At 37.5% G+C, this 22240-nt stretch overlaps 3 protein-coding genes across 3 annotated transcripts in view; all 3 read left to right on the plus strand.

Moving 5' to 3' along the window:
* LOC141340133 (uncharacterized) overlaps positions 1-20648 on the plus strand; it is a 42904-nt gene extending 22256 nt beyond the window's left edge. The window contains exons 3-5 of the mRNA XM_073845064.1: positions 19029-20233; positions 20321-20383; positions 20471-20648. Of these exons, the coding sequence (XP_073701165.1) occupies positions 19029-20233; positions 20321-20383; positions 20471-20546 (1344 nt within the window). The 3' untranslated portion in view covers positions 20547-20648. The remainder of the gene's footprint in view (positions 1-19028; positions 20234-20320; positions 20384-20470) is intronic.
* LOC141340163 (uncharacterized) lies at positions 207-3912 on the plus strand. Its single transcript, XM_073845093.1, has 3 exons — positions 207-3232; positions 3566-3640; positions 3794-3912. The coding sequence occupies exon 1, from the start codon at positions 1065-1067 to the stop codon at positions 2862-2864; it is 1800 nt and encodes a 599-aa protein (XP_073701194.1). The 5' UTR covers positions 207-1064; the 3' UTR covers positions 2865-3232; positions 3566-3640; positions 3794-3912.
* LOC141342783 (uncharacterized) lies at positions 2899-10689 on the plus strand. The gene is made up of 7 exons (XM_073847320.1): positions 2899-2920; positions 3566-3640; positions 3794-3910; positions 6819-6935; positions 7949-8065; positions 8219-8293; positions 10350-10689. Exons 1-7 carry the CDS (start codon positions 2899-2901, stop codon positions 10583-10585), a joined length of 759 nt encoding a protein of 252 aa, XP_073703421.1. The 3' UTR covers positions 10586-10689.
* Positions 20649-22240: the final 1592 nt, after the last annotated feature.

A 22240-nucleotide genomic window follows, 5' to 3' on the forward strand; every position in this document is an offset into this window, starting at 1 on the left:
TAAAAGGATTTTGAACAATCCAGAAATACAAAGAAACTTATGGAATTGCCCAAACAATGTGATGTAATAGTGTAATCTTCTTCTTCTTTTTTTTTTTTTTAGAAAATGTAGTTAATTAAAAGAAATTTCCAGAAAAAGCAATTATGGCTATGGTTAGACAGTCGCACCACATAATATTTTGACACTTTACATAATAAAAAAGGACATAAAAGTACACCAGGCGATTTTTTTTCTAAAAGTAAAAGTGGGAAATTGTACTATATCTCAGTACAATCAATATCAATATAAGTATAACACATGTTGTACCCACACACATATATAACATTATTATTAATTATCTGCTCTCTCTCTATGTATGTGTGTGTGTGTGTGTGTGTGTGTGTGTGTGTGTGTGTGTGTGTGTGTGTGTGTGTTTGTATGACTATCTTTGTGAGGACCTTCGTGAGTTTTTAACCTTTGGAGTGAGGACATTTTTGCAAAGTGAGGACATTTTGGCCGGTCCTCACTTTTTTTTCACTGTAATGGCCTCTAGAGGCTGTAAATAGGCTTCTCTCAAAGTTTCAGGGAGGTCCTCGAACAGATAGTAAACTGAGAAAAAAGTGTGTGAATTTACCCCGGGCGTACACACACATTTTGCTCTCTAGCGCCCCCCCGGTCTCGCCACAAGTACTGCATTTTGCTCTCTAGCGCCCCCACTGTCTTTTCACGCGTACTGCATTTTCCATATATTTCAATGCATTATAATAGGAAGTTCTTCACATTTGCCACAGATCTTCACAAACTGAAAGATAAACTGAACAGGTTTTGGTTCAAGGTCAAGATTACTTTAACCACATGTTCTTCCTATTCTTGTGAATGTGTTATATCACGGAATGAATTTATTTAATTTAGATGTCCAGTTTCACTTACAAAATACTTTTAGGCCATAAATTAAGAATTGATTTGCTAATTTTGACCACATTTAAAAAAGGGAAGGCTTTAAGCGAGCATGGGACAAAAAACATTATTGTCTCTACTGCAGTAAAGCACAATCCAAGATCTCCAGACATTTGGAAAGAAAACATATGGATATTAAAGATGTTGGATATGCCTTTAGTTTTCCATTAGGTTCCAAAGAAAGAAAAGTTCTTTTGGAACAGTTAAGAAACAAAGGCGATTTCAGACACAATACAGATGTTTTAGAGAAAGGATCAGGACAAATAGTAACTTGGAAACAGCCTTCAGCTGATGCTTCTATTAAGGATTACCTGCCATGTCCTTTCTGTTTTGGGATGTTCAGAAAGAAAGATCTGTGGAGACATCAGTCGTCGTGCAAAACAAAACAATCCTGTTTGAAAGATCAAGATGATAACCAAAAAAACACACGAGGAAGAGTGCAAAGCCGTGCTGCATCCCTGCTTCCAATCGCAGCATCCTCTGATGGGTGTCAGAAGATCATCAACACAATGAGACAAGATGATGTGTCGTTTCACATCAGAAATGATTCTTTAATTTGCAAGTATGGAGAATCGCTGTATGGAAAACATGGTCGAGTCAGATCGAGGCACCAGTACATTGCACAAAGAATGAGGGAGCTTGGCCGATTCATGCTGGTTGCTAAAGAAATGGACAACACTGTCAGAGGTCTTGAAGATTTGTGTGCACCTGCAAGATTTCAGTTTGTTGTTAATGTTGCCAAGCGTCTTACCCAATTTAGTCCAGGCAAGAATGAGTATGGAAAACCTTCAACAGCAGTCAAAATTGGATTCTGTTTGAAAGGGGCTGTAGAGGTCCTGATTGGGCAGGCTCTTATGAATGAAGATGATCTTTCAGAGAAGAAAGCAAAAAAATTCTTTGAACTTTTGGAGAAAAACTGGAGGAACAGTGTTTCTATCACCGCTCACCAAACCATTCAAGAAAAAAGATGGAATAAAGAAGATGACATCCCCCTCACCAAAAATGTGATTGCTCTGAGAGACCATCTCAGGATGGTAGAAGATGAAGCAAGAGCAAAAATCACACATCAAATGAATTTACGAGCATACAAGGCATTAAATGAGACCGTTCTAGCACAAGTTATTATTTTCAACAAGCGTCGTGAAGGCGAAGCATCGTGCTTAACTCTCGACACCTACAAGAAAGCGAGCACAAATGCCATTAATGAGGATATCTACAGTACTTTGTCACCGCTGGAAAAGGAGTTGAGCAAGATACTAACTCGCATAGAAATCAGGGGCAAAAGAGGAAAAAAAGTTCCCGTTTTCTTGACCGAGAGAATGAAGGAGTCAATTAATTTGTTGGTCCAAAGGAGAGAAGAAGCTGGCGTACCTGCTGAAAATCCTTACCTGTTTGCAAGACCTGGTGCGATGACAAACATACGTGGATGTGACTGCCTGCGAAAATATGCAAAAGAAAGTAAAACAGAAAACCCTGAACTCCTAAGATCAACTAAATTAAGAAAACAGGTCGCCACACTCTGCCAACTCTTGGACCTTACTGAACAAGAGCTGGAGCAAGTTGCGAGGTTCATGGGTCATGACATCAGAGTTCACTGTGACTTTTACAGACAGACGGACAAAACATTCCAAATTGCCAAAATAAGTAAGCTTCTGTTTGCAATGGAGCAAGGCACTGAAACCCTAAGAAGGAACCTTGACACACTACGTCCTTCTGTAAACGGTATGTATGCACTATGTATGTTTATTGCTACTGCAGTTGGATGTTGTACCCTACATCTGTTTAAATACTGGCTCTGGCCATTGGAGTCATTAAAAGAACACTGTTTACTTTTGGGGGGTAACACTTGTTTAAACTGTCATAGAAATGTACTTTCACATAGACCAAGGGCTGGTCACAGACAGAGCTTAGCAAAAGTCAGGCCATAGTTCAATTAGGACATTTGAGTAATTTTTTATAAACATGCTTAGGAAAAACATCACTGGTGTGCATCTTAAGACAAAACAAAGGCACTGGAATGTTTTAAGATTAGTCAGTGCAAGTTGTTTTCAGTTGAATCAGCTCGGATTTACATTTTAGTCTAGGACTAGGCTTAAATCTTGTCTGTGAAATCAGGGGAAAACGTGTTACTTATACATGTAGCTCACTTAATCAAAGTTATGAGTTTTGGACCAAGATCAAACACTAGTATTAGATTTTTTTTTATCTTTTATAGGTGAAAGTCCCGCATCAACTTCTGTCTCACAGAGACAAACAAAAAAAGGAAGGCCGAAGAGAGGAAAAGAGGCAGATGAAGGTATAATTTCAATTTTAAATTGAATACTTGTCTGTATAAACAGTAAACTTGTCCAGTAAACGTGACATTAATTGGAAGCACCTCTTGTAAAATGACATTCAATACAAAACCACCACTGTCACCTACAGCGTAAATAGTGGTTCTCATGAAATGAAAAACATTAAGCCACTGAAATAAAGCCATGAAGCTTATAGTTTGGGAAAAGTCTAACTAGTAAAATGTGTATACGTCACGTCACAGTAACTACTAACATGAATAATCTTACTCCTATAAATGATCTCCTCCACTGCATCAGGCCGCATCATGTTCTTCATGTCACTTTTTGTTTTTCAGACACATGTTCTGAGGGCTTCTCTCCTCAGAAAGCCCATGAGAGATGCAGTGAAGATGAGGGTTCAGATACAGCAGGTGAGTTGGTGTTTGTGATGAAGTCCAGGTAACCATAAACACTTGAGTGTTGTCAGCTTTCACTTTCAGTGCTTCAGTAGTGAACATCCCACAATCCCTGAGCTTCACAGCTGGTCTGACACTAACAGGAGCTTCACTGTTTGTCTGTTTCAGGTCGAGAACAGGCCAAGAAGTCCTCCTCACCAAAGAAGAGGAAAAGAGTGGCTGAGCTCTTTTCTCCTCAGAAAGCCCCTGAGAGATGCAGTGAAGATGAGGGTTCAGATACAGCAGGTGAGTTAAAGTTTCTCCAGTCTCTGTGTACAGTGCAGAACCACACTAGATTCTGAACACAAACTCATTTCCACTAGATTCTAAGCCACAACTGTAGTCTTAGACTAAAATATAGGCACAAAGTCTGAGCTGTTTGAACTGAAAGAAACTTGCACTGACTGACCTTTTAAAATATGCCTGTGCCTTTGTTTTTGTCTCAAAAAGCACACCAGTAATTGTTTTTTTTTTTACTTTAATTTTTTTCTAAGCATGTTTATAAAAACTACTTAATTGTCCTAATTGAACTATGGCATTATCCTGGCTCAGTCTAAGCCCTGTCTGTGAAAGCAGGCCTAAATGTTAAGAGGAACAAAGCAGTTTTTCTGCTAGGGCTGGGTGATTATGAAGAAAAAAAATTGTCTTAAAAATACTGTGATATTCACCTGAGCTAAATTACTACTTATGTTATCACTATTGCATTTAAATTACCTTTCTAATTACTCTGTCTGACAAGCAATTTAGATACTCTATTTAAACTGTTAATAACATCTTAAACTCCCTATAAACCTTAAAGCATACTTTTTTATTGTCTAACTCTTTATTATTTCAAAATGGGAACAGGGAATAGTCTTTTTTTTTTAAACAAAAAAAACAACAACACTAAAACTTAAACATTTTAATAAAAAAAAGTAACAATCTTTGGTTAACAAATAAACTTTTAAATTTTGAGTAATTCTAACATTAAATGTGTCAAGCTGTAAGCATTGAGCTTTTCCGAGTAATGAGTATCATTTCATTTCATACGCACTGATATACTGTACATGTATTAGCAGACATTAATAATTTACCTACTCTTAAAAAAATGATAATAACATTTTTGTACTGTCATTCATGCAAACATTCTTTTTTATTAGCACACAGTACATAAATAATATTCCAATGTTTTATAAACTAATTTCTTATTGCCTAGCTTATTATAAGCATCAACATCTGATCTAAAAATTTCTAGACGTTCATTCAGTGCTTTACATCTAGATTATTCATCATATTTAAATATAGGAGAGCAAAAACAGTCACATTTAAGATAAATGCAAAAAAAGTTACCTAAATGTCTGAATGTACATCATATTTAGCATATTCCACTCATTAGCTCACATTTCAGTTGTTCAGGGAAAGCTCAACTAATAAAATCTATTAGTAAACATGTTTTCACAAACTTTTATAAAGTAAGAATACATTACAGAAATAATATCCCTGCTGAATAAGGCCACGTCAGATCATGTTGCTCTTCAGAGATAAATTCCGGCTTATTCCTCATTGCAGTTCCTCAAAAAACTATGAAAATTAGATGAAACTAGAATTTTTTTTCTCTCTTTTTAGTAACACATTACACCCAACACTGGTGAAGAGCACTGTCGAATTGAACAAAAGTATTTTTAAGTTCATGGTGAAGGTAAACATTCTAGTGGTGACTGTAAGACTGTCATACAGCAATATCTTGACCTCTTCTTTTTGGTATTGTCATTCAAGAAGACCCATTTCATGATGATAAATTCTATTTTCTTAATTATAAAGTGTAGTGCTGTTTTTAAACTTGTAGTCAATCTATAATGTATTTGTCAATCATTGATTCAAAATAAGTTGGTTCATTCTGTACTTTTCTCCTGTTTTTAGAGGTCCAAGGTGTCCTAATAGAATTTAGAAATTGTGTAAATAAATGTAATTAAAAATGTATCTATCTAATCTTGATGTCAGGCAGTGTTAGGTTTGATATGATGTTTGAATGAGGCTCAGGCGTGATCTGAACCGCTTCATTAGACCAGTTCAAAAACATCTTAGAATACTCCACAGATAATGCTCATAGAGACTGGAGTCTGAGGTTTATCTGTAGTGATGCTCCGATTGATCGGCCACCGATCATGATCGGCCGATATTGGCTAAAAATAGCTTGATCGGTGAACCCCAAAAGCACCGATCAAAAAAGCCGATCACTTGAGGCAAATTACTCGCGCAACTTTTTCACACTAGCTATGCCTATTAGAAGCTAAGAACGCACTGATTCAAATGTTATGTTTTTACAATGCATCACACAAACAACTTAGACACTATGACCAAAAATCTCATCTTTAAAAAAATTTCTTTTTTACCAAGAAAATGATTTTGGGTAGAAGGAATGATCACATGTGACTGATTTCTTCCAGGAAGTATGAGGGGCCAATAAAGCATGTGCAGTATGAATATCATCTCTGTATCTTATTCCTGCTTGAAGAAATAAGCAATGTTGCAACTGTCCCCACTCTCCCCTAATCCTTACATCATCTTAAAAAGCAGCTACAAATAACAAGCAAAGAACATTTACAATATCAAAGAACTTCATCACTAACTAGTGTAGCCTAGTCTAGTGCGAGGTGCACTTTTTTTTCAACATAGTTAATTTAGAGTTCGTTTCATTTCTACAAATGGTGCAAACTCTGCTAGATTATAGATAAAAGATTCCCATTCCCCTGCCATTCTGTGATCGGCAGTAATCGGCAATCGTCAGATCATGATCTTGGTGATCGGTAATTGGTGATCGGCCCCAAAAATGCTGATCGGAGCATCTCTATTTATCTGTGTACACTCACAATAAAAACTAAAATAGTGTTAGTAAAAAAAGCAGCTAGCACTTTCTGCTGTCTCTCCTCTTCTTCTGTGAACTTATTTGTGCTGGAGAGAGCATTGTAAATATAAATCAAAACTATATAGGCTGAACACTGTTTTATTTCATTTGTTAATCTGTTACTTGAGTAAAATATATCTCATGTATTTTTGTGATTTTGTGCATGAAGTCTGTTTACAGAAAGTCTGCTCTTTAAGGACTGTTAATCACTCAGTGCTTCAGTAGTGAACATCCCACAATCCCTGAGCATCACTGTTTGTTCTGTTTCAGGTCAAGAACAGGCCAAGAAGTCCTCCTCACCAAAGAAGAGGAAAAGAGTGGCTGAGCTCTTCTCTCCTCAGAAAGCCATTGAGAGATGCAGTGAAGATGAGCGTTCAGATGCAGCAGGTGAGTTGGTGTATCTGATGAAGTCCAGGTAACCATAAACACTAGGGGTGGGACGAGACGAGCAGTTTCCTATCGGAGATTCGTTGCGCCGTATCATACCACTATTGGGAGGATATCGCCAAGTTCTTGCAAGACACATCGCATCTGGTGAGAACTTGGCGATATCCTCGCGATAGTGGTATGATGCGGCGCAACAAATCTCCGACAGGAAACTGCTGACAGGAATTTCAAATGGTTTTCAACGGTCGCTTTATCGCGTCCAGTGTAGGGCAGACTTAAGGCCGCGTCCACACAGCTTTCAAAGTAAACTCAATCACGGATTAGTGTGGACGGACAAGCTCGATACATGTGCAGTGCTACCGATTGACTTGCCCTCTTTCAGCATTCTTCTCGCGCATACACCGGACAGTCCGTGCGGTCTCAAAAACTTGCCTGCACGCAGACAGGGTGCGCGGGGGTCTGCAAGCCCTCCTGATGATGAAAATGACGTAATGCAGACGGCCGAAGTATACTTTGGTCTTTAAGCTGGTGCGCCGTTTGCTGTAGGCAAGTTTGTTTAGGTATTCGGCCCGACTCTGTTTTCTGAAGCTTTTTTTTTAAAAATCGCTTGTTATTTGTTTTTATTTATACTATTATTTATTGTTAATTACTTGCCTGTCAGTTTGTGGCAAAATATTTTGCAGTGTTCACATGTTGTTTATTACTGCATGTAATTTATTAAAATGGTTTAATTTCAAAAAGTTGATTTCAAAATGCACCTACATTTTTTTTGGAATGTTTTTGTTGAATAATATAAAATTTTTCCCAATATATTTTATCATTGAGGCTTTATTTAAAAAAAGTCTAAAAAAATCTTGTCTCGTCTCGTGGGATAAGTGTCTAGTCACACCCCTAATAAACACTTGAGTGTTGTCAGCTTTCACTATCAGTGCTTCAGTAGTGAACATCCCACAATCCCTGAGCTTCACAGCTGGTCTGACACTAACAGGAGCTTCACTGTTTGTCTGTTTCAGGTCGAGAACAGGCCAAGAAGTCCTCCTCACCAAAGAAGAGGAAAAGAGTGGCTGAGCCCTTCTCTCCTCAGAAAGCCCCTGAGAGATGCAGTGAAGATGAGGGTTCAGATACAGCAGGTGAGTTGGTGTTTGTGATGAAGTCCAGGTAACCATAAACACTTGAGTGTTGTCAGCTTTCACTTTCAGTGCTTCAGTAGTGAACATCCCACAATCCCTGAGCTTCACAGCTGGTCTGACACTAACAGGAGCTTCACTGTTTGTCTGTTTCAGATCAAGAGCAGGCCAAGAAGTCCTCCTCACCAAAGAAGAAAAGAGAGGGAAAAAGGGCTAAAGGGAAAGCTAAGGGTACGTTTTTACTAAATCTTTGCACCTAATAATTTTGATAACTGATGGATCTAAAGATTATTAGAACAATTATTTGTCTTTACAGCACCCCTGCCCTCCACATTTTGTATCTCTTCCTTAACAGATACACCCAATTCAGGTCTTGCAGTCTCTACTAATGAGCTGATGAGTTAATGATTCGTAATGATGCATTGATTATAAAAGTGTTGACCACTTCCATAATGTCTTTTCATGGCAGGCTTTTCATTTTACTTGGAGTTTAAAACTATTAAAATTGGCCCACAGTTTGTGTATTTTCTTCAAAATAATCTATAGTTTAAATGTATTATTTTAATTGTTTTTATATTACTAATAACATTTAGTTCAACCAAAAAACAAGACACTCCTAAAGTGTCATGTTTATAAAAAAAACAAAAACAAAAAAAACAACAACAATGAATATGACTAGTCTACAGCAGTGTTTCTCAACTGGTGGGTCGTGGAGTGTACAGTCCAAAAAAAAAAAGAACATCAACAAGAAAAACGTAAACGTTGTTTTTAATACACTCATGGTGGACTTACAAATTTTCCAATGCAGTGTTTTGTGAGTACATCCCCTATTTACACTACTGTAGAAGTTTGGTAAGATTACGTCCACGTTTAGTGGTGCAATTTACGAGATACATCACATGTACCATGTACAGCTGTAGCAAGCCATTCGACGAGCTTGAATATCTCCGTCAATGTTCGACTAAGGAAAAAAAAAACTTCGGATGGGGCATTTAGCTTCGGAGTGCATAGCAATGTAGTCAAATCTACTCTGAACCATCGCTTTAACAGTTATAGGCCTACTCCCCATGATAACGGTTGTTTATGTAACAAAAAAAATAAATTTCACTTTGTGTCATTTTTGTATATGTTTTGGTGGCTCATACCAACTTAATTGTATTAACATAAACTAGTTTGGGACTGCTATTTAATAGCTTTATTGAAAAGCCTTTTTTAATAGCCTTACCTGTTTATGCAGTACTAGTCACATCATTTACAGTCTTAACTTAATTTCCGTGAAATCAGAAATGTAACAAATCAGAAATATATCAAATTTTTATCTATCTATCTATCTATCTATCTATCTATATGTGTATATGTGTATATATATATATATATATATATATATATATATATATATATAAAATACACATACTGTATAATGGGTCGCAGCTTGGTGACCATGGGAAAATGTGGGTCCCGGGGCCAATCCAGTTGAGAACCACTGCTCTATAGTATTCCTGAACTGCAATCATTAAGTTTGCCATTTTTCAGTGTTTCTTCAAAAATCAAGATGACTGATAATAGGCTAGTTTTATGTTGATTTAGTTTCATTTATTTTTTTTTTATGGTTCAGCAATTTTAAGTTCAATTCTTAGGTGACTTTTTTTTTTTCATTATTTTTTTTTTGCAAAAAAATTCAAAAGTACAAACCTCTTTACTTGTTTATGACCATTTGTTCACTTCATATTTGTTAATGTTTATGACTAATCCTGTTAATCTACATGTGCGTTAATTATTTATTATTGTTATCATGTGGAATGCTGGCTTGTGGGGTGTGCGTGCCATTTAAAATCTCCCCAGGTCAGCAGTCCCTGGTGTCCAGTGTAGGCAGAAGAGACTGAACGCCAGTGGGCGGGGCCTGTGGTGCGGTGATTTATAGCTATTGGTTGATGTCTTGCTCTAGAGGCGGTCATGTGCAGATATATTTGCCCATGTAATGTCATCAATGCCAAAATATCCAAACAAGCTGCTTTTGGAGCTTGATTAATTAAATGCTTTTGTTTGTAATGAGGAGGGCATCTTAAGCTATGAAACTTGCAGAATGTTTTAATGGTACAAAGACCTTTTTTGTTTTGTTAGTACTGATGTATACTTAAATTGAATGAATTGAAACAAATATTATTCTGAGGATAAAATTAGGACAAAATACATTCTGTGACTGTGGACAAGTAAAAGCAGTTAAAGAAAGCTACATTTTGGTCTGTTTTTATAGTTCTGCAATCTGTATTGTCTTTGTCATTTGTAGAGATATCCGGAATAACACTGAGGAGACCATGGAGTGAAGCAGAGAGAAGGGCGGTAAACAAACATCTAGCAAGGTTTGTGGCAGAACAAAGAGTTCCTGGAAAAGCAGACTGCATGAAGTGCCTAGAAGAAGAGAAGGTCCTGAAGGAACGATCTTGGAGAGATGTTAAGAACTTTGTTTACAACACAATTGTTACGGTGAAACGGAGGTCTGCTTCACGAATCCTTATGTTTTAAAAACTTTAAATCATGTCTGTGTTCATTTCAATGTTCATTTCTGTGTTAAATGAACAAAACAGAGCAGTTCACTCTGGTTCATCTGTTTCGGGCAAATGACACAAATAAAACAGTCTAACAAACGTTTAAGTAGACTTTTTTTTTTTTTAATCAATTTTTTTTTGCATTCCTCTAGTAGCTTTATGGTGACCAACAGTAAAATGCTTAATAACTTTTATTTATATAGCGCTTTAAACAATGCAGATTGTAGCAAAGCACTGAACATTATCAAATAGGAGATTAGAGTGACGGTAATGTATAATAACCAGATTAAACAATTTCTATACTAAAAAATCTTAATGCAAATAGAAATTAAAAATATACTCTGAGTCATTACTGAACTCATGTTTGTTCAGTTAAGTTCAATAATAACTTGGAGGTGTTCATACTAAAACAAATAAATAGATAAAAATAATGTACTTAAAATAACTAAATCAGAAACGGACTCAATAGCGCCCCCATGAAAATGTCCTCACTCGGCTGGTAAAAAACTGCTTCTTTTCCTTTGTTTTTTAAAGAATTTGAGGTGATAATGTGAATCACAGAGACATCTAGTGTTGAAATCTAGTAAACATTTACCTGTAGATGCAGCAGAAATGGTGGTCCTCAGTTTACAGGTTAATTTACCCGGACCTCACTATGACTGTCAAACAGGAATGTGTGTGTGTGTGTGTGTGTCTGTGTATATATATGACCTGTTTTGAATTTAGAAAAAAAATTATTTCTTAAACATGTTTTAAACAAGTTCTTAATAGATTTCACTGTTGCACATTTACAGTCTTTTTTTTTTACAGTAATGTGTATTTTGCAGTTTGTTTACATGGTGTACAATGGATGCACATATTTATGACTTTGTCACGTTGTAGTAAGGAGATCTGGGTCCAAAATGCAAGGAGTATATTTAATAACAATAAACACAAATAAACAGAACAAAACAAAACCAAAAGGCCAACACGGCACACACGACTGGATCTGGGCAGGAGCAGGATTAACATAAAACTTGAAACAGAGACAGGAACAAACCATACGGTAGACAGTACAGGAGACAATGCAGCCAGGATGAGTAGTGGGAAATGAGTGTTCTTATAGACCAAACAATTGTGGACAGATGTGAGTGTAATCAGTGCTAATGACTAGACATGAGTGTACAATTAGGGATGTGGAGTGCAGGGAAGGGAAAACAGCGACCTCAGGAGGCTGAGGGGTAGGGATGGGAATTGATAAGATTTTTACGATTCCAATTCCATTTTCGATTCTGCTTAACGATTCGATTCTTTATCGATTACCTTATCGATTCTCATCTGGAAGAAAAGGGACAACAAATTGTTGATTAGCATAGTTAAACTGTCTCTGTTTGGGGCTTTGTACTTAGGGCTGAGAATCTTTGTCATCTCCCTAGAAAATATATAATGGGAATGAATGAGTCCTGCAGCTTTATTAGCCGAGGACATGCTAACGTTGTTGTTGCTGCTGCTGCCGCTGCTGGGTTGAGAACTGTTAGTCCGGAGCGGATCGAAAACGCAACATTCTTTTATTGTTATTGCATGCTGCGTGCGCAAATGTTTTAGCATGTTAGTGGTATTTCCTCCCTTTGAGGAAATATCTACGCTGCGAGTATTGCAAGTTGCCCTATTTTCGTCTTTTTTGGTGAAATACTACCAGACTTTTGAGCGTTTGTTCCGCTTAGGCGCCAGTGCTTATTGACTGAGCGTAAGCTACGCAATGCGCGTGATGACGTCATTCGTGCCCACTGGAATCGTAAAGGGAATCGTTTGCAAATTTTGCAAACGATTCGATGGAATTGAAACACTGGGAACCGGTTCTCAACAAGAACCGGTTTTCGATTCCCATCCCTACTGAGGGGAGACCCACAGCCCAGATCATGACATTACCCCCCCTCTAGGGAACGGCTTCCAGACGTTTCCAACGAAAAACAAAAAAAACAAAAACAAACCATCTGGAGGGAGGAGGAACGGTGGAAGGTGAATCAGGGGGAGGGATGGCGGGCCAGGCCCGTGCAGCGGAGGAACGTGAGTTGGCTTCGCCGCCAGAGGAACGCCAGCGGCCAGAGGAACGTGAGCTGGCATAGCTGCCAGAGGAACGTCAGTCGCCAGAGGAACGTGAGCTGGCATAGCTGCCAGAGGAATGTCAGCGGGCATAGCTGCCAGAGGAATGTCAGCGGGCACCGCTGCCAGAGGAACGTGAGCCGGCATAGCCGCCAGAGGAACGTGAGCTGGCATAGCCGCCAGAGGAACGCCAGCAGCCACCGCCGCGTCCGGCACAGAGAAAGCGGTCACCGCCGCGTCCGGAACAGAGAGCGCGGTCACCGCCGCGTCCGGAACAGAGAGCGCGGTCACCGCCGCGTCCGGAGCAGAGAGAGCGGTCACTTCCGCCTTCCCACGGAAGAGCCACTCCACCCCCACTGCAAAGCGGGAACGCCGTCGCGCCGACTCGGCCCTACAGGCCTCCATCTCGGCCAGTTGAAGGTGAATGACCTCCTCGAACCGAGCGGTCGCCGCCTCAAACGCCGCCGCCTCCTCAGAAGAAAAAAAAATATTCCTCCCCGCTGGACCCATCGTTGCTGGCTGCATTCTGTCACGTTGTAGTAAGGAGATCTGGGTCCAAAATGCAAGGAGTATATTTAATAACAATAAACACAAATAAACAGAACAAAACAAAACAAAACCAAAAGGCCAACACGGCACACACGACTGGATCTGGGCAGGAGCAGGATTAACATAAAACTTGAAACAGAGACAGGAACAAACCATACGGTAGACAGTACAGGAGACAATGCAGCCAGGATGAGTAGTGGGAAATGAGTGTTCTTATAGACCAAACAATTGTGGACAGATGTGAGTGTAATCAGTGCTAATGACTAGACATGAGTGTACAATTAGGGATGTGGAGTGCAGGGAAGGGAAAACAGCGACCTCAGGAGGCTGAGGGGAGACCCACAGCCCAGATCATGACAGACTTCTTGTTACAGTTCATTTAAAATAAAAGTTGTTTAAAATAAACAACAGTGTGCACCCTATTATTAATGTAGATGTGTATTTCAGTAATAAACTTAAGTAGGAGAGTTTCAGTTACCAGCATTTATATCAAAATATGGATCCCATGTCTGCAAAACTAACATTTTAAATTAAATATTGATAGCTAATCGATATCGAATCGAATCGAATCGAAACCATAAAAATAAGAATCGAATCGAATCGCTGAATTGGTCACAATACCCAGCACTAATTTACACAGGGATCAAACACACTTTATTTGTTTTTGTTTATGCTACTTTTTACAGGCTTATTTCTGTATTGATTTTATTTGGCACAGTGTGATTTGTGTGTCGTTTCTAGCGTCTTTCTAATGAAGTAAACATTAAGTGCAGCAGCAACAAACACCTGAGGAAAAAAGTTTGAGATCTGTGAAGAGAATTGATGGGAATCGTTTTGAGCTTTTATTTCTACTCTTTTGACATCTTTAGGGCCGATTTTGTTAGTTATATTATATGGTAAAACAGGTCAAACTGAGCTTATAATGAGTCACGTGAAACATTATTATATATATGTGTATGTTAATGTAGTTGAATAGTTTGGTGTATATTGTTGGTTTCTGCACACAAAACTTATTGCAATGAATAAAATTATTAGAAAATAAAGCTATATTTAGATTAATATGAACATCCTGCTTTAGTTATTTAGCTGTGGTAGTAATGAATAAGAATAATGTTTGTTTTCGTTTTATTTGTCATATTGAGATTAATAATTGTATTATCTTTAAGTATAACTCTTTTAGCATATATCCAGGTCAAATGATCTCTTTCTAACAGCAAACACTTAGAATAAATTGAGATGATCCTTTGACTCTAAATGTTGTTGAATGAGGCTCATCAGTATTAACAGCTACTGGAAAGACTCTTTTATTTCATGTCAATAGCTCCTGTTCTCACCTCATTTCTTATGCTGATGTCTTCAGATCTTCTGTAAATTGCCACTTAATGCTAATTTCATTGGTGTCAACAGAAGGTAGGCTATTGATTGGCAAATATTTACATTTATTTGTGTCTATGCTTTCCAAATGCTTTTCATACAGTTCTTTACTACTTTTATAGCCATTAATTAAGAAACACAATGTTAAAATTAAAAATAAAAATGTGTGAATTAGCATCTGTTACTTTATGATACACAGACTTAAATGCTTACATCTGTCCATTAGTATTCAGGTCAAAGGCAAAAATGGGTTTATATAACAAAAACTAAATGTGTGTGTATATATACATAGTGAGAGAGAGAGAACAAGAATCATTCAATAACACATTTAAACACTATTTAAGAAGCACAGTGCAGCCCAAAAATACTCATTAATTGACTTCTTTTATCTTTATACTATTGACAATGTCTTTTGGACCACTAGGGTATACTCAATTGTCTGCAAGAAATATTTAATCTATGTACTATATGATTTACTGTACAGAATAACTATGCTTTTTGATTAAAAAAAAAAAAATATATATATATATATTAGGGGTGGAGCCGAACCCGAATACGGTATTCGGAAAGGCACAAATAGCGTGTTTTTTACGAATACTTATTTCGAACAAATACTTAAAAAAAATATTTGTATTCGGGAACAAGAAAACTTTATATCAAAAAGCTGCGTTTCCTCATGAGACCGCAGTCAGTGTATGCCCGCATGAGTGAGTGACATTCAGGAGTCGGGGGGTGGGGTTAAAAGAGGTGACTGACACAGGCTGCTTCACACAGCAACAGAGAAGACTCGGCTGGGTGAAAAAAGACTTCACTGCATCACTATTTTTGTTGAATAGATTTTTGTACCTTAACTGGGTTCTGGACGCAATTTATAGCTTTTGGGGAAGCAGAGTTTGATCGGGAGATTATTCCATTAGGGGCCGTTCACATGCGCGCTCAAGTTTGTTTTTTCACATGTAGACGCGCGGTATGCACGCTCATAATGGAAGCGACGCGGACACGGTGCTACGCGCTTGTTTTTTCCAGGCGCGTCCGCATCCAGATAAATACATCTCAACTTTTCAGAATTCCACAAGCGCAGCGCAGGTCATGTGACCAGAACCAACCAATCAGCTTCACCCTTTCCCTTAATAACATTGAAAAACAGTTGGAGGAACAGCTTATCATATCTGTACAGGAATAACCATTTTAAAATAAATTTAATAGCAGAGCTACTGCAAGTGATTTTTAATGCTGGAAATCCATTTAAGCTTTGCTGAAGCTTCCGAGTCTTCATTGAGAGATCCGGTCATGGTTGCTTAGCAACGGCAGATGCCACGGGAAAGAAGTTCATTCAGAAAAAGAACGGTTCTTTTAAGTATTATTTGTTTTTATTCTGTCTGTTCAGCGTCCTCCAACAAGGATGGGTGGTGGTGGGGTTCATAATGTTCGCTATGGTATTTTATTAGTTGTTGGTTTAACCATGGATGAGGTAAAGGCTGTTATGTTATTTTCTTTTCAATGGCATTCCTTGTTACATGTTCAAAAACATCAACCAATATTGCATATACATAATTATTATAATGGATATAATTAAAGAGTAAAGTGTAACGCACAAAAAAAACAGGATTTTACACCTATTTTGAATTTTACTCGAATACAAATACAAATACAAATACTTTTCCCCCTCAACAAATACAAATACAGATACAAATACCGGCTGCTTTGCACACCCCTATATATATATATATATATATATATATATATATATTGCAGACACTAATTTTACATCTGGTTTTTCACACTATAAAAACAAACTCCGTAACGGCTATATTTTTTATTTTGGCAGTTTAGCTCCTCCCACACTGGAATTCATCATCAGTGAAGCTCCTCCCATTGCAGTTCAGCTATAAATGCTGGAAGATTCCCATCAGTTCAAAAGTGAAGACGAGCATCAAAGCATCAGGAAGAGCTGAAATCTGTACAGATTTATCCAGTCATCCAGAACACTGCAGAATGAAACACACTGAAGAACAAACAGGTTAGTGTTTATTCTTCGTTCATGATAAGTGATGCAAAATTCTGGGAATTTTCAAAGTTGAAAAACTTCCATTAGAATTAAAAGGAATAAACTGGTTAGGTTATGTTATGTTAGCTTATAACAGGAAAATTAACTGTAGTTTTGCAGCATGAACTTAAAACAACCAGATTTAATGCAAAGAAAACTGACCATGTGCATATATATATATATATATATATATATAAAATAATTTTTATTTTTTTTAATAATATTGGTGGCTAGTTGCTGGGCCCCATTGATGTCCATAGTATGAAAAAAATACTATGGGAGTCAATGGAGGAACAGACATTTTTGGTTATGAACATTCTTCAAATTATCTTTTGTGTTAAGGAGAACAAATAAATTCATATGGGTTTAGAACAACATAATAGATGACAGAATTTTAATATTTGGGGTAACTGTTCCCTTAACTTGCTGCTAGCCTTTATCTCAAAAATAATTTAACTTCTCTAGTCATTTAGCAACTGGTCCTAAAGTCATAGTGTATGAAATCTATTCAGTAATTTATTTTTATTGCCAAATTTCCCATTAATTCCCTTTAATTCCTGTAAATTCTGTCCAACTTAAAATATTTCTAAAATTAAGTTCATCTGGAAATTTTCCACCCCTTTGCAACCATAATCATGATGCTGAAGAACATTCATGTTAGAAAGCATTGAGCACTTAAACACATTCAGATAAAGCTAAAATATTTTAATATATATAATATAATAATTATAATTAAATAATTAAATAACATAATTTTTTGTTAAATTTCGTACACAAAATGTATAACCAATCCCCTCCAGTTTTTTGCGATTCTGCGATCGCTGAATTTAACACAAAATCAACATAATGTCACATTTTTTTGCAATCCTGCATAATTCGTAATTTAACCGCAAAATAGTCGCAAAAATTTTTTTAAACAAATATTTAAATAATAATATATATATATATATATATATATATATATATATATATATATATATATATATAGATATAGATATTTGATCGACATTTAGACTACTATTTGATTTTCTATATTTAAAAAAAAAAATTAAAAAAGCTTTTTTATTTTGTGCTAGTTAAATTAATTTTTGGGATACCAAAATCTGAAGAGTACCTGCCTAAAGGGCTACCAGAGATTTTGACATTTTGCGAGCCCTGGACAGAAATGGCGAACGCGTGTTTCTATTTATTTTCCACTGATTTAGGTGATTTAATTAGCTTAACCCTTTGAGCAGTACGGTCCCACATATGGGATTCTAATTTCTGTGCCCCTGGGAGTACGGTCCCACATATGGGATTTAGAACGTTCGGTGACGTCACGCAACTGACAAATTCAAAATGCGCTTTGGCGCGATGGCTGGCGCTGAGCCAGAGAAGGACGAGCTCTACACTTGTCATACAATCACAACTATGCAGTGTTTTTAACCACATAACGCTTATTTTAGGTTTCAGACATTTAAATACACATAAGTACTAGTAAAACGAGACATTAAGAGTTTGTAAAATACACACATAGGTCTATGGAAGCAGCAAATAACCATCTATTCAAATATAATTTGCCAATGTGTTTTATTTCTATCACATACACATAGACAAAGTAACTAAAAGGTTCACTCTGTTCCTCTTCTAGTTCACCAGCCACTTACTTGCATGTATTTCGGGAGAAACGGATGAATGTACGTGATGTAAACGCGGCTGACAGGACTCTCTGAACTGCAGCGCGAACAAACATGGCCGCGCCCATCTCACGTTTCAAATCACGATCCAGATCATTTACATAGGGTTTTAAACGACGAATCATACTAATTCACACATATTTGTGAATCGGAATATTAGATAGTTCATGGCATGGTAAGCAAGTGTGTTAGTATTCTGGATAAAAAAGGAAAAACGAAATTAAAGCGATCTATCTGTCATACAGTGTTATTGTGGCTGTGTTGTGTCACGTGACAAGCATGACGCGTCGCCATGGAAACAATAAGGACGAACGTTCTAAAATAACGGTCGCTTAAAAAAAACTCACTCTCGGGGGTCCACTAGAATATTTTAAACTCACCACTGAAAGGGTTAAATGATAGTTCTCACACACAAAAATTTAATTTGTTTCTCAGTCATGCACTTATTTTATAAAAAAAAATACACTGCAGTGATCCATGTTTTACAGCAGCTGTCTTATGTCTGTTATTACACTAGGACTTCCTTTCATATTTTGCTCTTTAAAATGTTTTTTTTTTAAGACCTGATGGAAGAGAGTGAGGAGAGTGAAGAACTGAGTGAATTGGAGGAGGAGCATCATGTCAAACCAGAAAAAAAAACTTTGAGTCACTCAAAGACTAAAAAGACATTTTTAAAGAAAAGAACAGCCAAGAAATCTGTCTGCACTCAGTGTGGAAAGAGTTTCACAGACAAACATAGTCTTGAGCGTCACATGAGAGTTCACACTGGAGAGAAGCCGTTCACATGTGATCAGTGCGATAAGAGTTTAACATCCAAACATAGTCTCAAGCGTCACATGAAAGTTCATACTAGAGTGAAACCGTTCACATGTGATCTGTGTGGATTTGAATTTGCAGAAAAAGGAAACCTTAAAAAACACATGACAATCCACACAGGAGAAAAGCCATTTACATGTGATCAGTGTGGGAAGAGTTTCGCAACCAAACATTATCTTGAGTTTCACATGAGAGTTCATACCGGAGAGAAGCCGTTCACATGTGATCAGTGTGGGATAAGTTTTGCACAACAAGGAAACCTTAGCGGACACATGAGAGTTCACACAGGAGAGAAGCCGTTTCCATGTGATCAGTGCACAAAGAGTTTCTCACACAAACAAAGTCTTGAGCGTCACATGAGAGTTCACACTGGAGAGAAGCCATTCACATGTAATCAATGCGGAAATCAATTCAAAGAAAAAGGATCCCTTGAAAAGCACATGAAAATCCACACTGGAGAGAAGCCGTTTTCATGTGATCAGTGCGGGAAGAGTTTCTCAGACAAACCCTGTCTTGAGCTTCACATGAGAGTTCACACCGGAGAGAAGCCGTTTCCGTGTGATCACTGTGGTAAAAGTTTCAGACAATCATCAAACCTTACAGTACACATGCGAATTCACACAGGGGAGAAGCCGTACAAGTGTGATCTATGTGAAAAGAGATTCGCACACAAAAATGCTCTTGAGGGTCACATGAGGATCCACACCGGAGTGAAGCCGTTCATGTGCGATCGGTGTGAAATGAGATTCTCAAATAAAGATAGTCTTGAGTGTCACATCAGAGTTCACACTGGAGAGAAGCCATTCACTTGTGATCAATGCGGAAAGAGCTTCACGCAAAGAGCACATCTTAAAACACACTTGAAAGTTCACACTGGAGAAAAGCCACACACGTGTGATCAGTGCGGGACGAGTTTCCCATACAAAAACGGTCTTACTGTTCACATGAGGATCCACACAGGAGAGAAGCCATTCAAGTGTGATCAGTGTGGCAAAACATTTCATACGTCATCAAATTTGAAAACTCACCTGGTAGTTCATACGAATGAGAAGCCACATTCCTGTTCTGTATGTGGAAAGACATTTTCACAGCTGAGGAATTTACTTTTACATCAGAAAACTCTGCATACTGGTGTGAGAGAGCACTTGTGCTTTGAGTGTGGGAAGACTTTCACTACAGCGAAACATTTAAGACTACACCTGAGAGTTCACACTGGAGAAAAACCTCACAAGTGTTCATACTGTGACAAGACATTCAGTCAGTTAGGAAATATGAAAACACATGAGAAGATGCACAGCAGAGAGAAGCGTCATACCAGGTGTGATCAGTGTGGGAAGAGTTTCTCTTCTAAAAGTCGCCTGAAGCTACACATGAGGATCCACACAGTGGAGTAACCACATCTATTTGGGCAAAGGTTTGTCCAGTTACTTTCTTTATTCACACATATTTCTTTGAATTTTCCATAGCATAGTGGCCAATGAACTTGTGCCATATAGGAAAGAATTTTCCTTTTCACACGGAGCTTTTATTCCAATAACGTGATATTTAGCCCCTGGAATGCAAATTTTACTAGGGTAACCAAGCCAAAAACATGTATTTCATGTCCCCGGGGGACCCCCACTTTCGAAACACCTTTGGGCAATTTTTGAGTAGCAATTGGGTGGGTTTTGTTGTGAAAACCTTGCAACCCTGATCCTGACTTGCCATCTACTCATTGGATGCACCTTTAAAGTGTTTTGTTTTCGATCTGAATTACTTGGTTTTAAAGTGAAGTAATGATTTAGAGCTTTCTATAGATATTTCGTGTATGTGAGGCAATTAGCTGGGGGTCGGTTCATTTTTGTGCAGCGCTCCTGTTCAACAACAAGACATCAGAAAGCGCATTCTGTTTGTTTTCTTTATTTTACAAAAACACATTTTGTTGATACTGTGAGTGCACACAAACTAAGGTAGACCCTTCACAGTTCCAGATGATATACAGTGCTCAGCATGAATAAGTACACCCTCTTTGAAAAGTAATTTCAATGAACAAAAAACAATTTACAAAATGTTGACAAGACAAAGTTTTATATAACATTTGTTTAACTTATAACATGAAAGTAAGGTAATTAATATAACTTGCAGAGAACAAAATTTTCAGTTTTACTCAAATTAGGGTGATGCAAACATGAATATACCCCACTAAAAATATCTGAATCAAAGCTAAATTTTAGAGTACAAATGTCTAATTTAACAAGAATTCAACCATAGTTGAGTCTAACTATTCATTACGCAGGTGTCCAGCAAACAGTTGACTATAGAAGTGTGTTACTTAAAGAAAACCCCTTCACATCTCATTCTGTCAGCAATGGCACCACATGGAAGAGAAATGTCAAAACTATTTCTTTACACCAGAAAGGTGAAGGCCGCAAGATCAGCCTATCGTTACTCATCAACCAGAATACTGTAGCAAAAGTGGTACAACATTTTTTTAAAAGATGAAACTGCAACCATCTCGTCCAGGTGGTCCACGGAAGTTAACACCTGAGCAGGTGCATCTTCTGACGAGAAGGGTTGAATAAAAATGCATGCAAGTTAACTGCAGGTATCTAAAAAAGTAGAAAGCCACACAATACAGCGTAAACTGCAGAGGAATGGCCCACCTAGACATGTTATATATAACTTTTCATAGTTCCTAGAACTATTGGCAGAAGTTACTGCTTTTTTTGTGTATTCGCACAACAGGAACTAGGAACTCAGTTTGCGGGAACTGATTTCCCAGATAACAAGATAGATCTCCCAGATAGATCTGGAAAGCAGACGTCTGTAGGATGTCAGTTTTACATACATTTTAATTAATAAACACCGTAAAAACTTCTTATAGATGTCTGTTTGACATCTGATAGGAAATGTCCAATAGATGTATTGCAGATGAGCAAACTATGTTTTGCAGATGTAAATGCAGACATCAAATATAGTCCAAATACGTCTCTGAGATGTACGTGCGCTATCAGGGTTAGCTCCAACTTTTTTAAACAGTTTTAAACAGTTCTATAGGAACTACCAGTGATCCAGTGTATGCTGATTGGCCAAACAGGCACAAAACACT

Source organism: Garra rufa, chromosome 1 (genome assembly GCF_049309525.1).
Source record: "Garra rufa chromosome 1, GarRuf1.0, whole genome shotgun sequence".
NCBI lineage: Eukaryota > Metazoa > Chordata > Actinopteri > Cypriniformes > Cyprinidae > Garra > Garra rufa.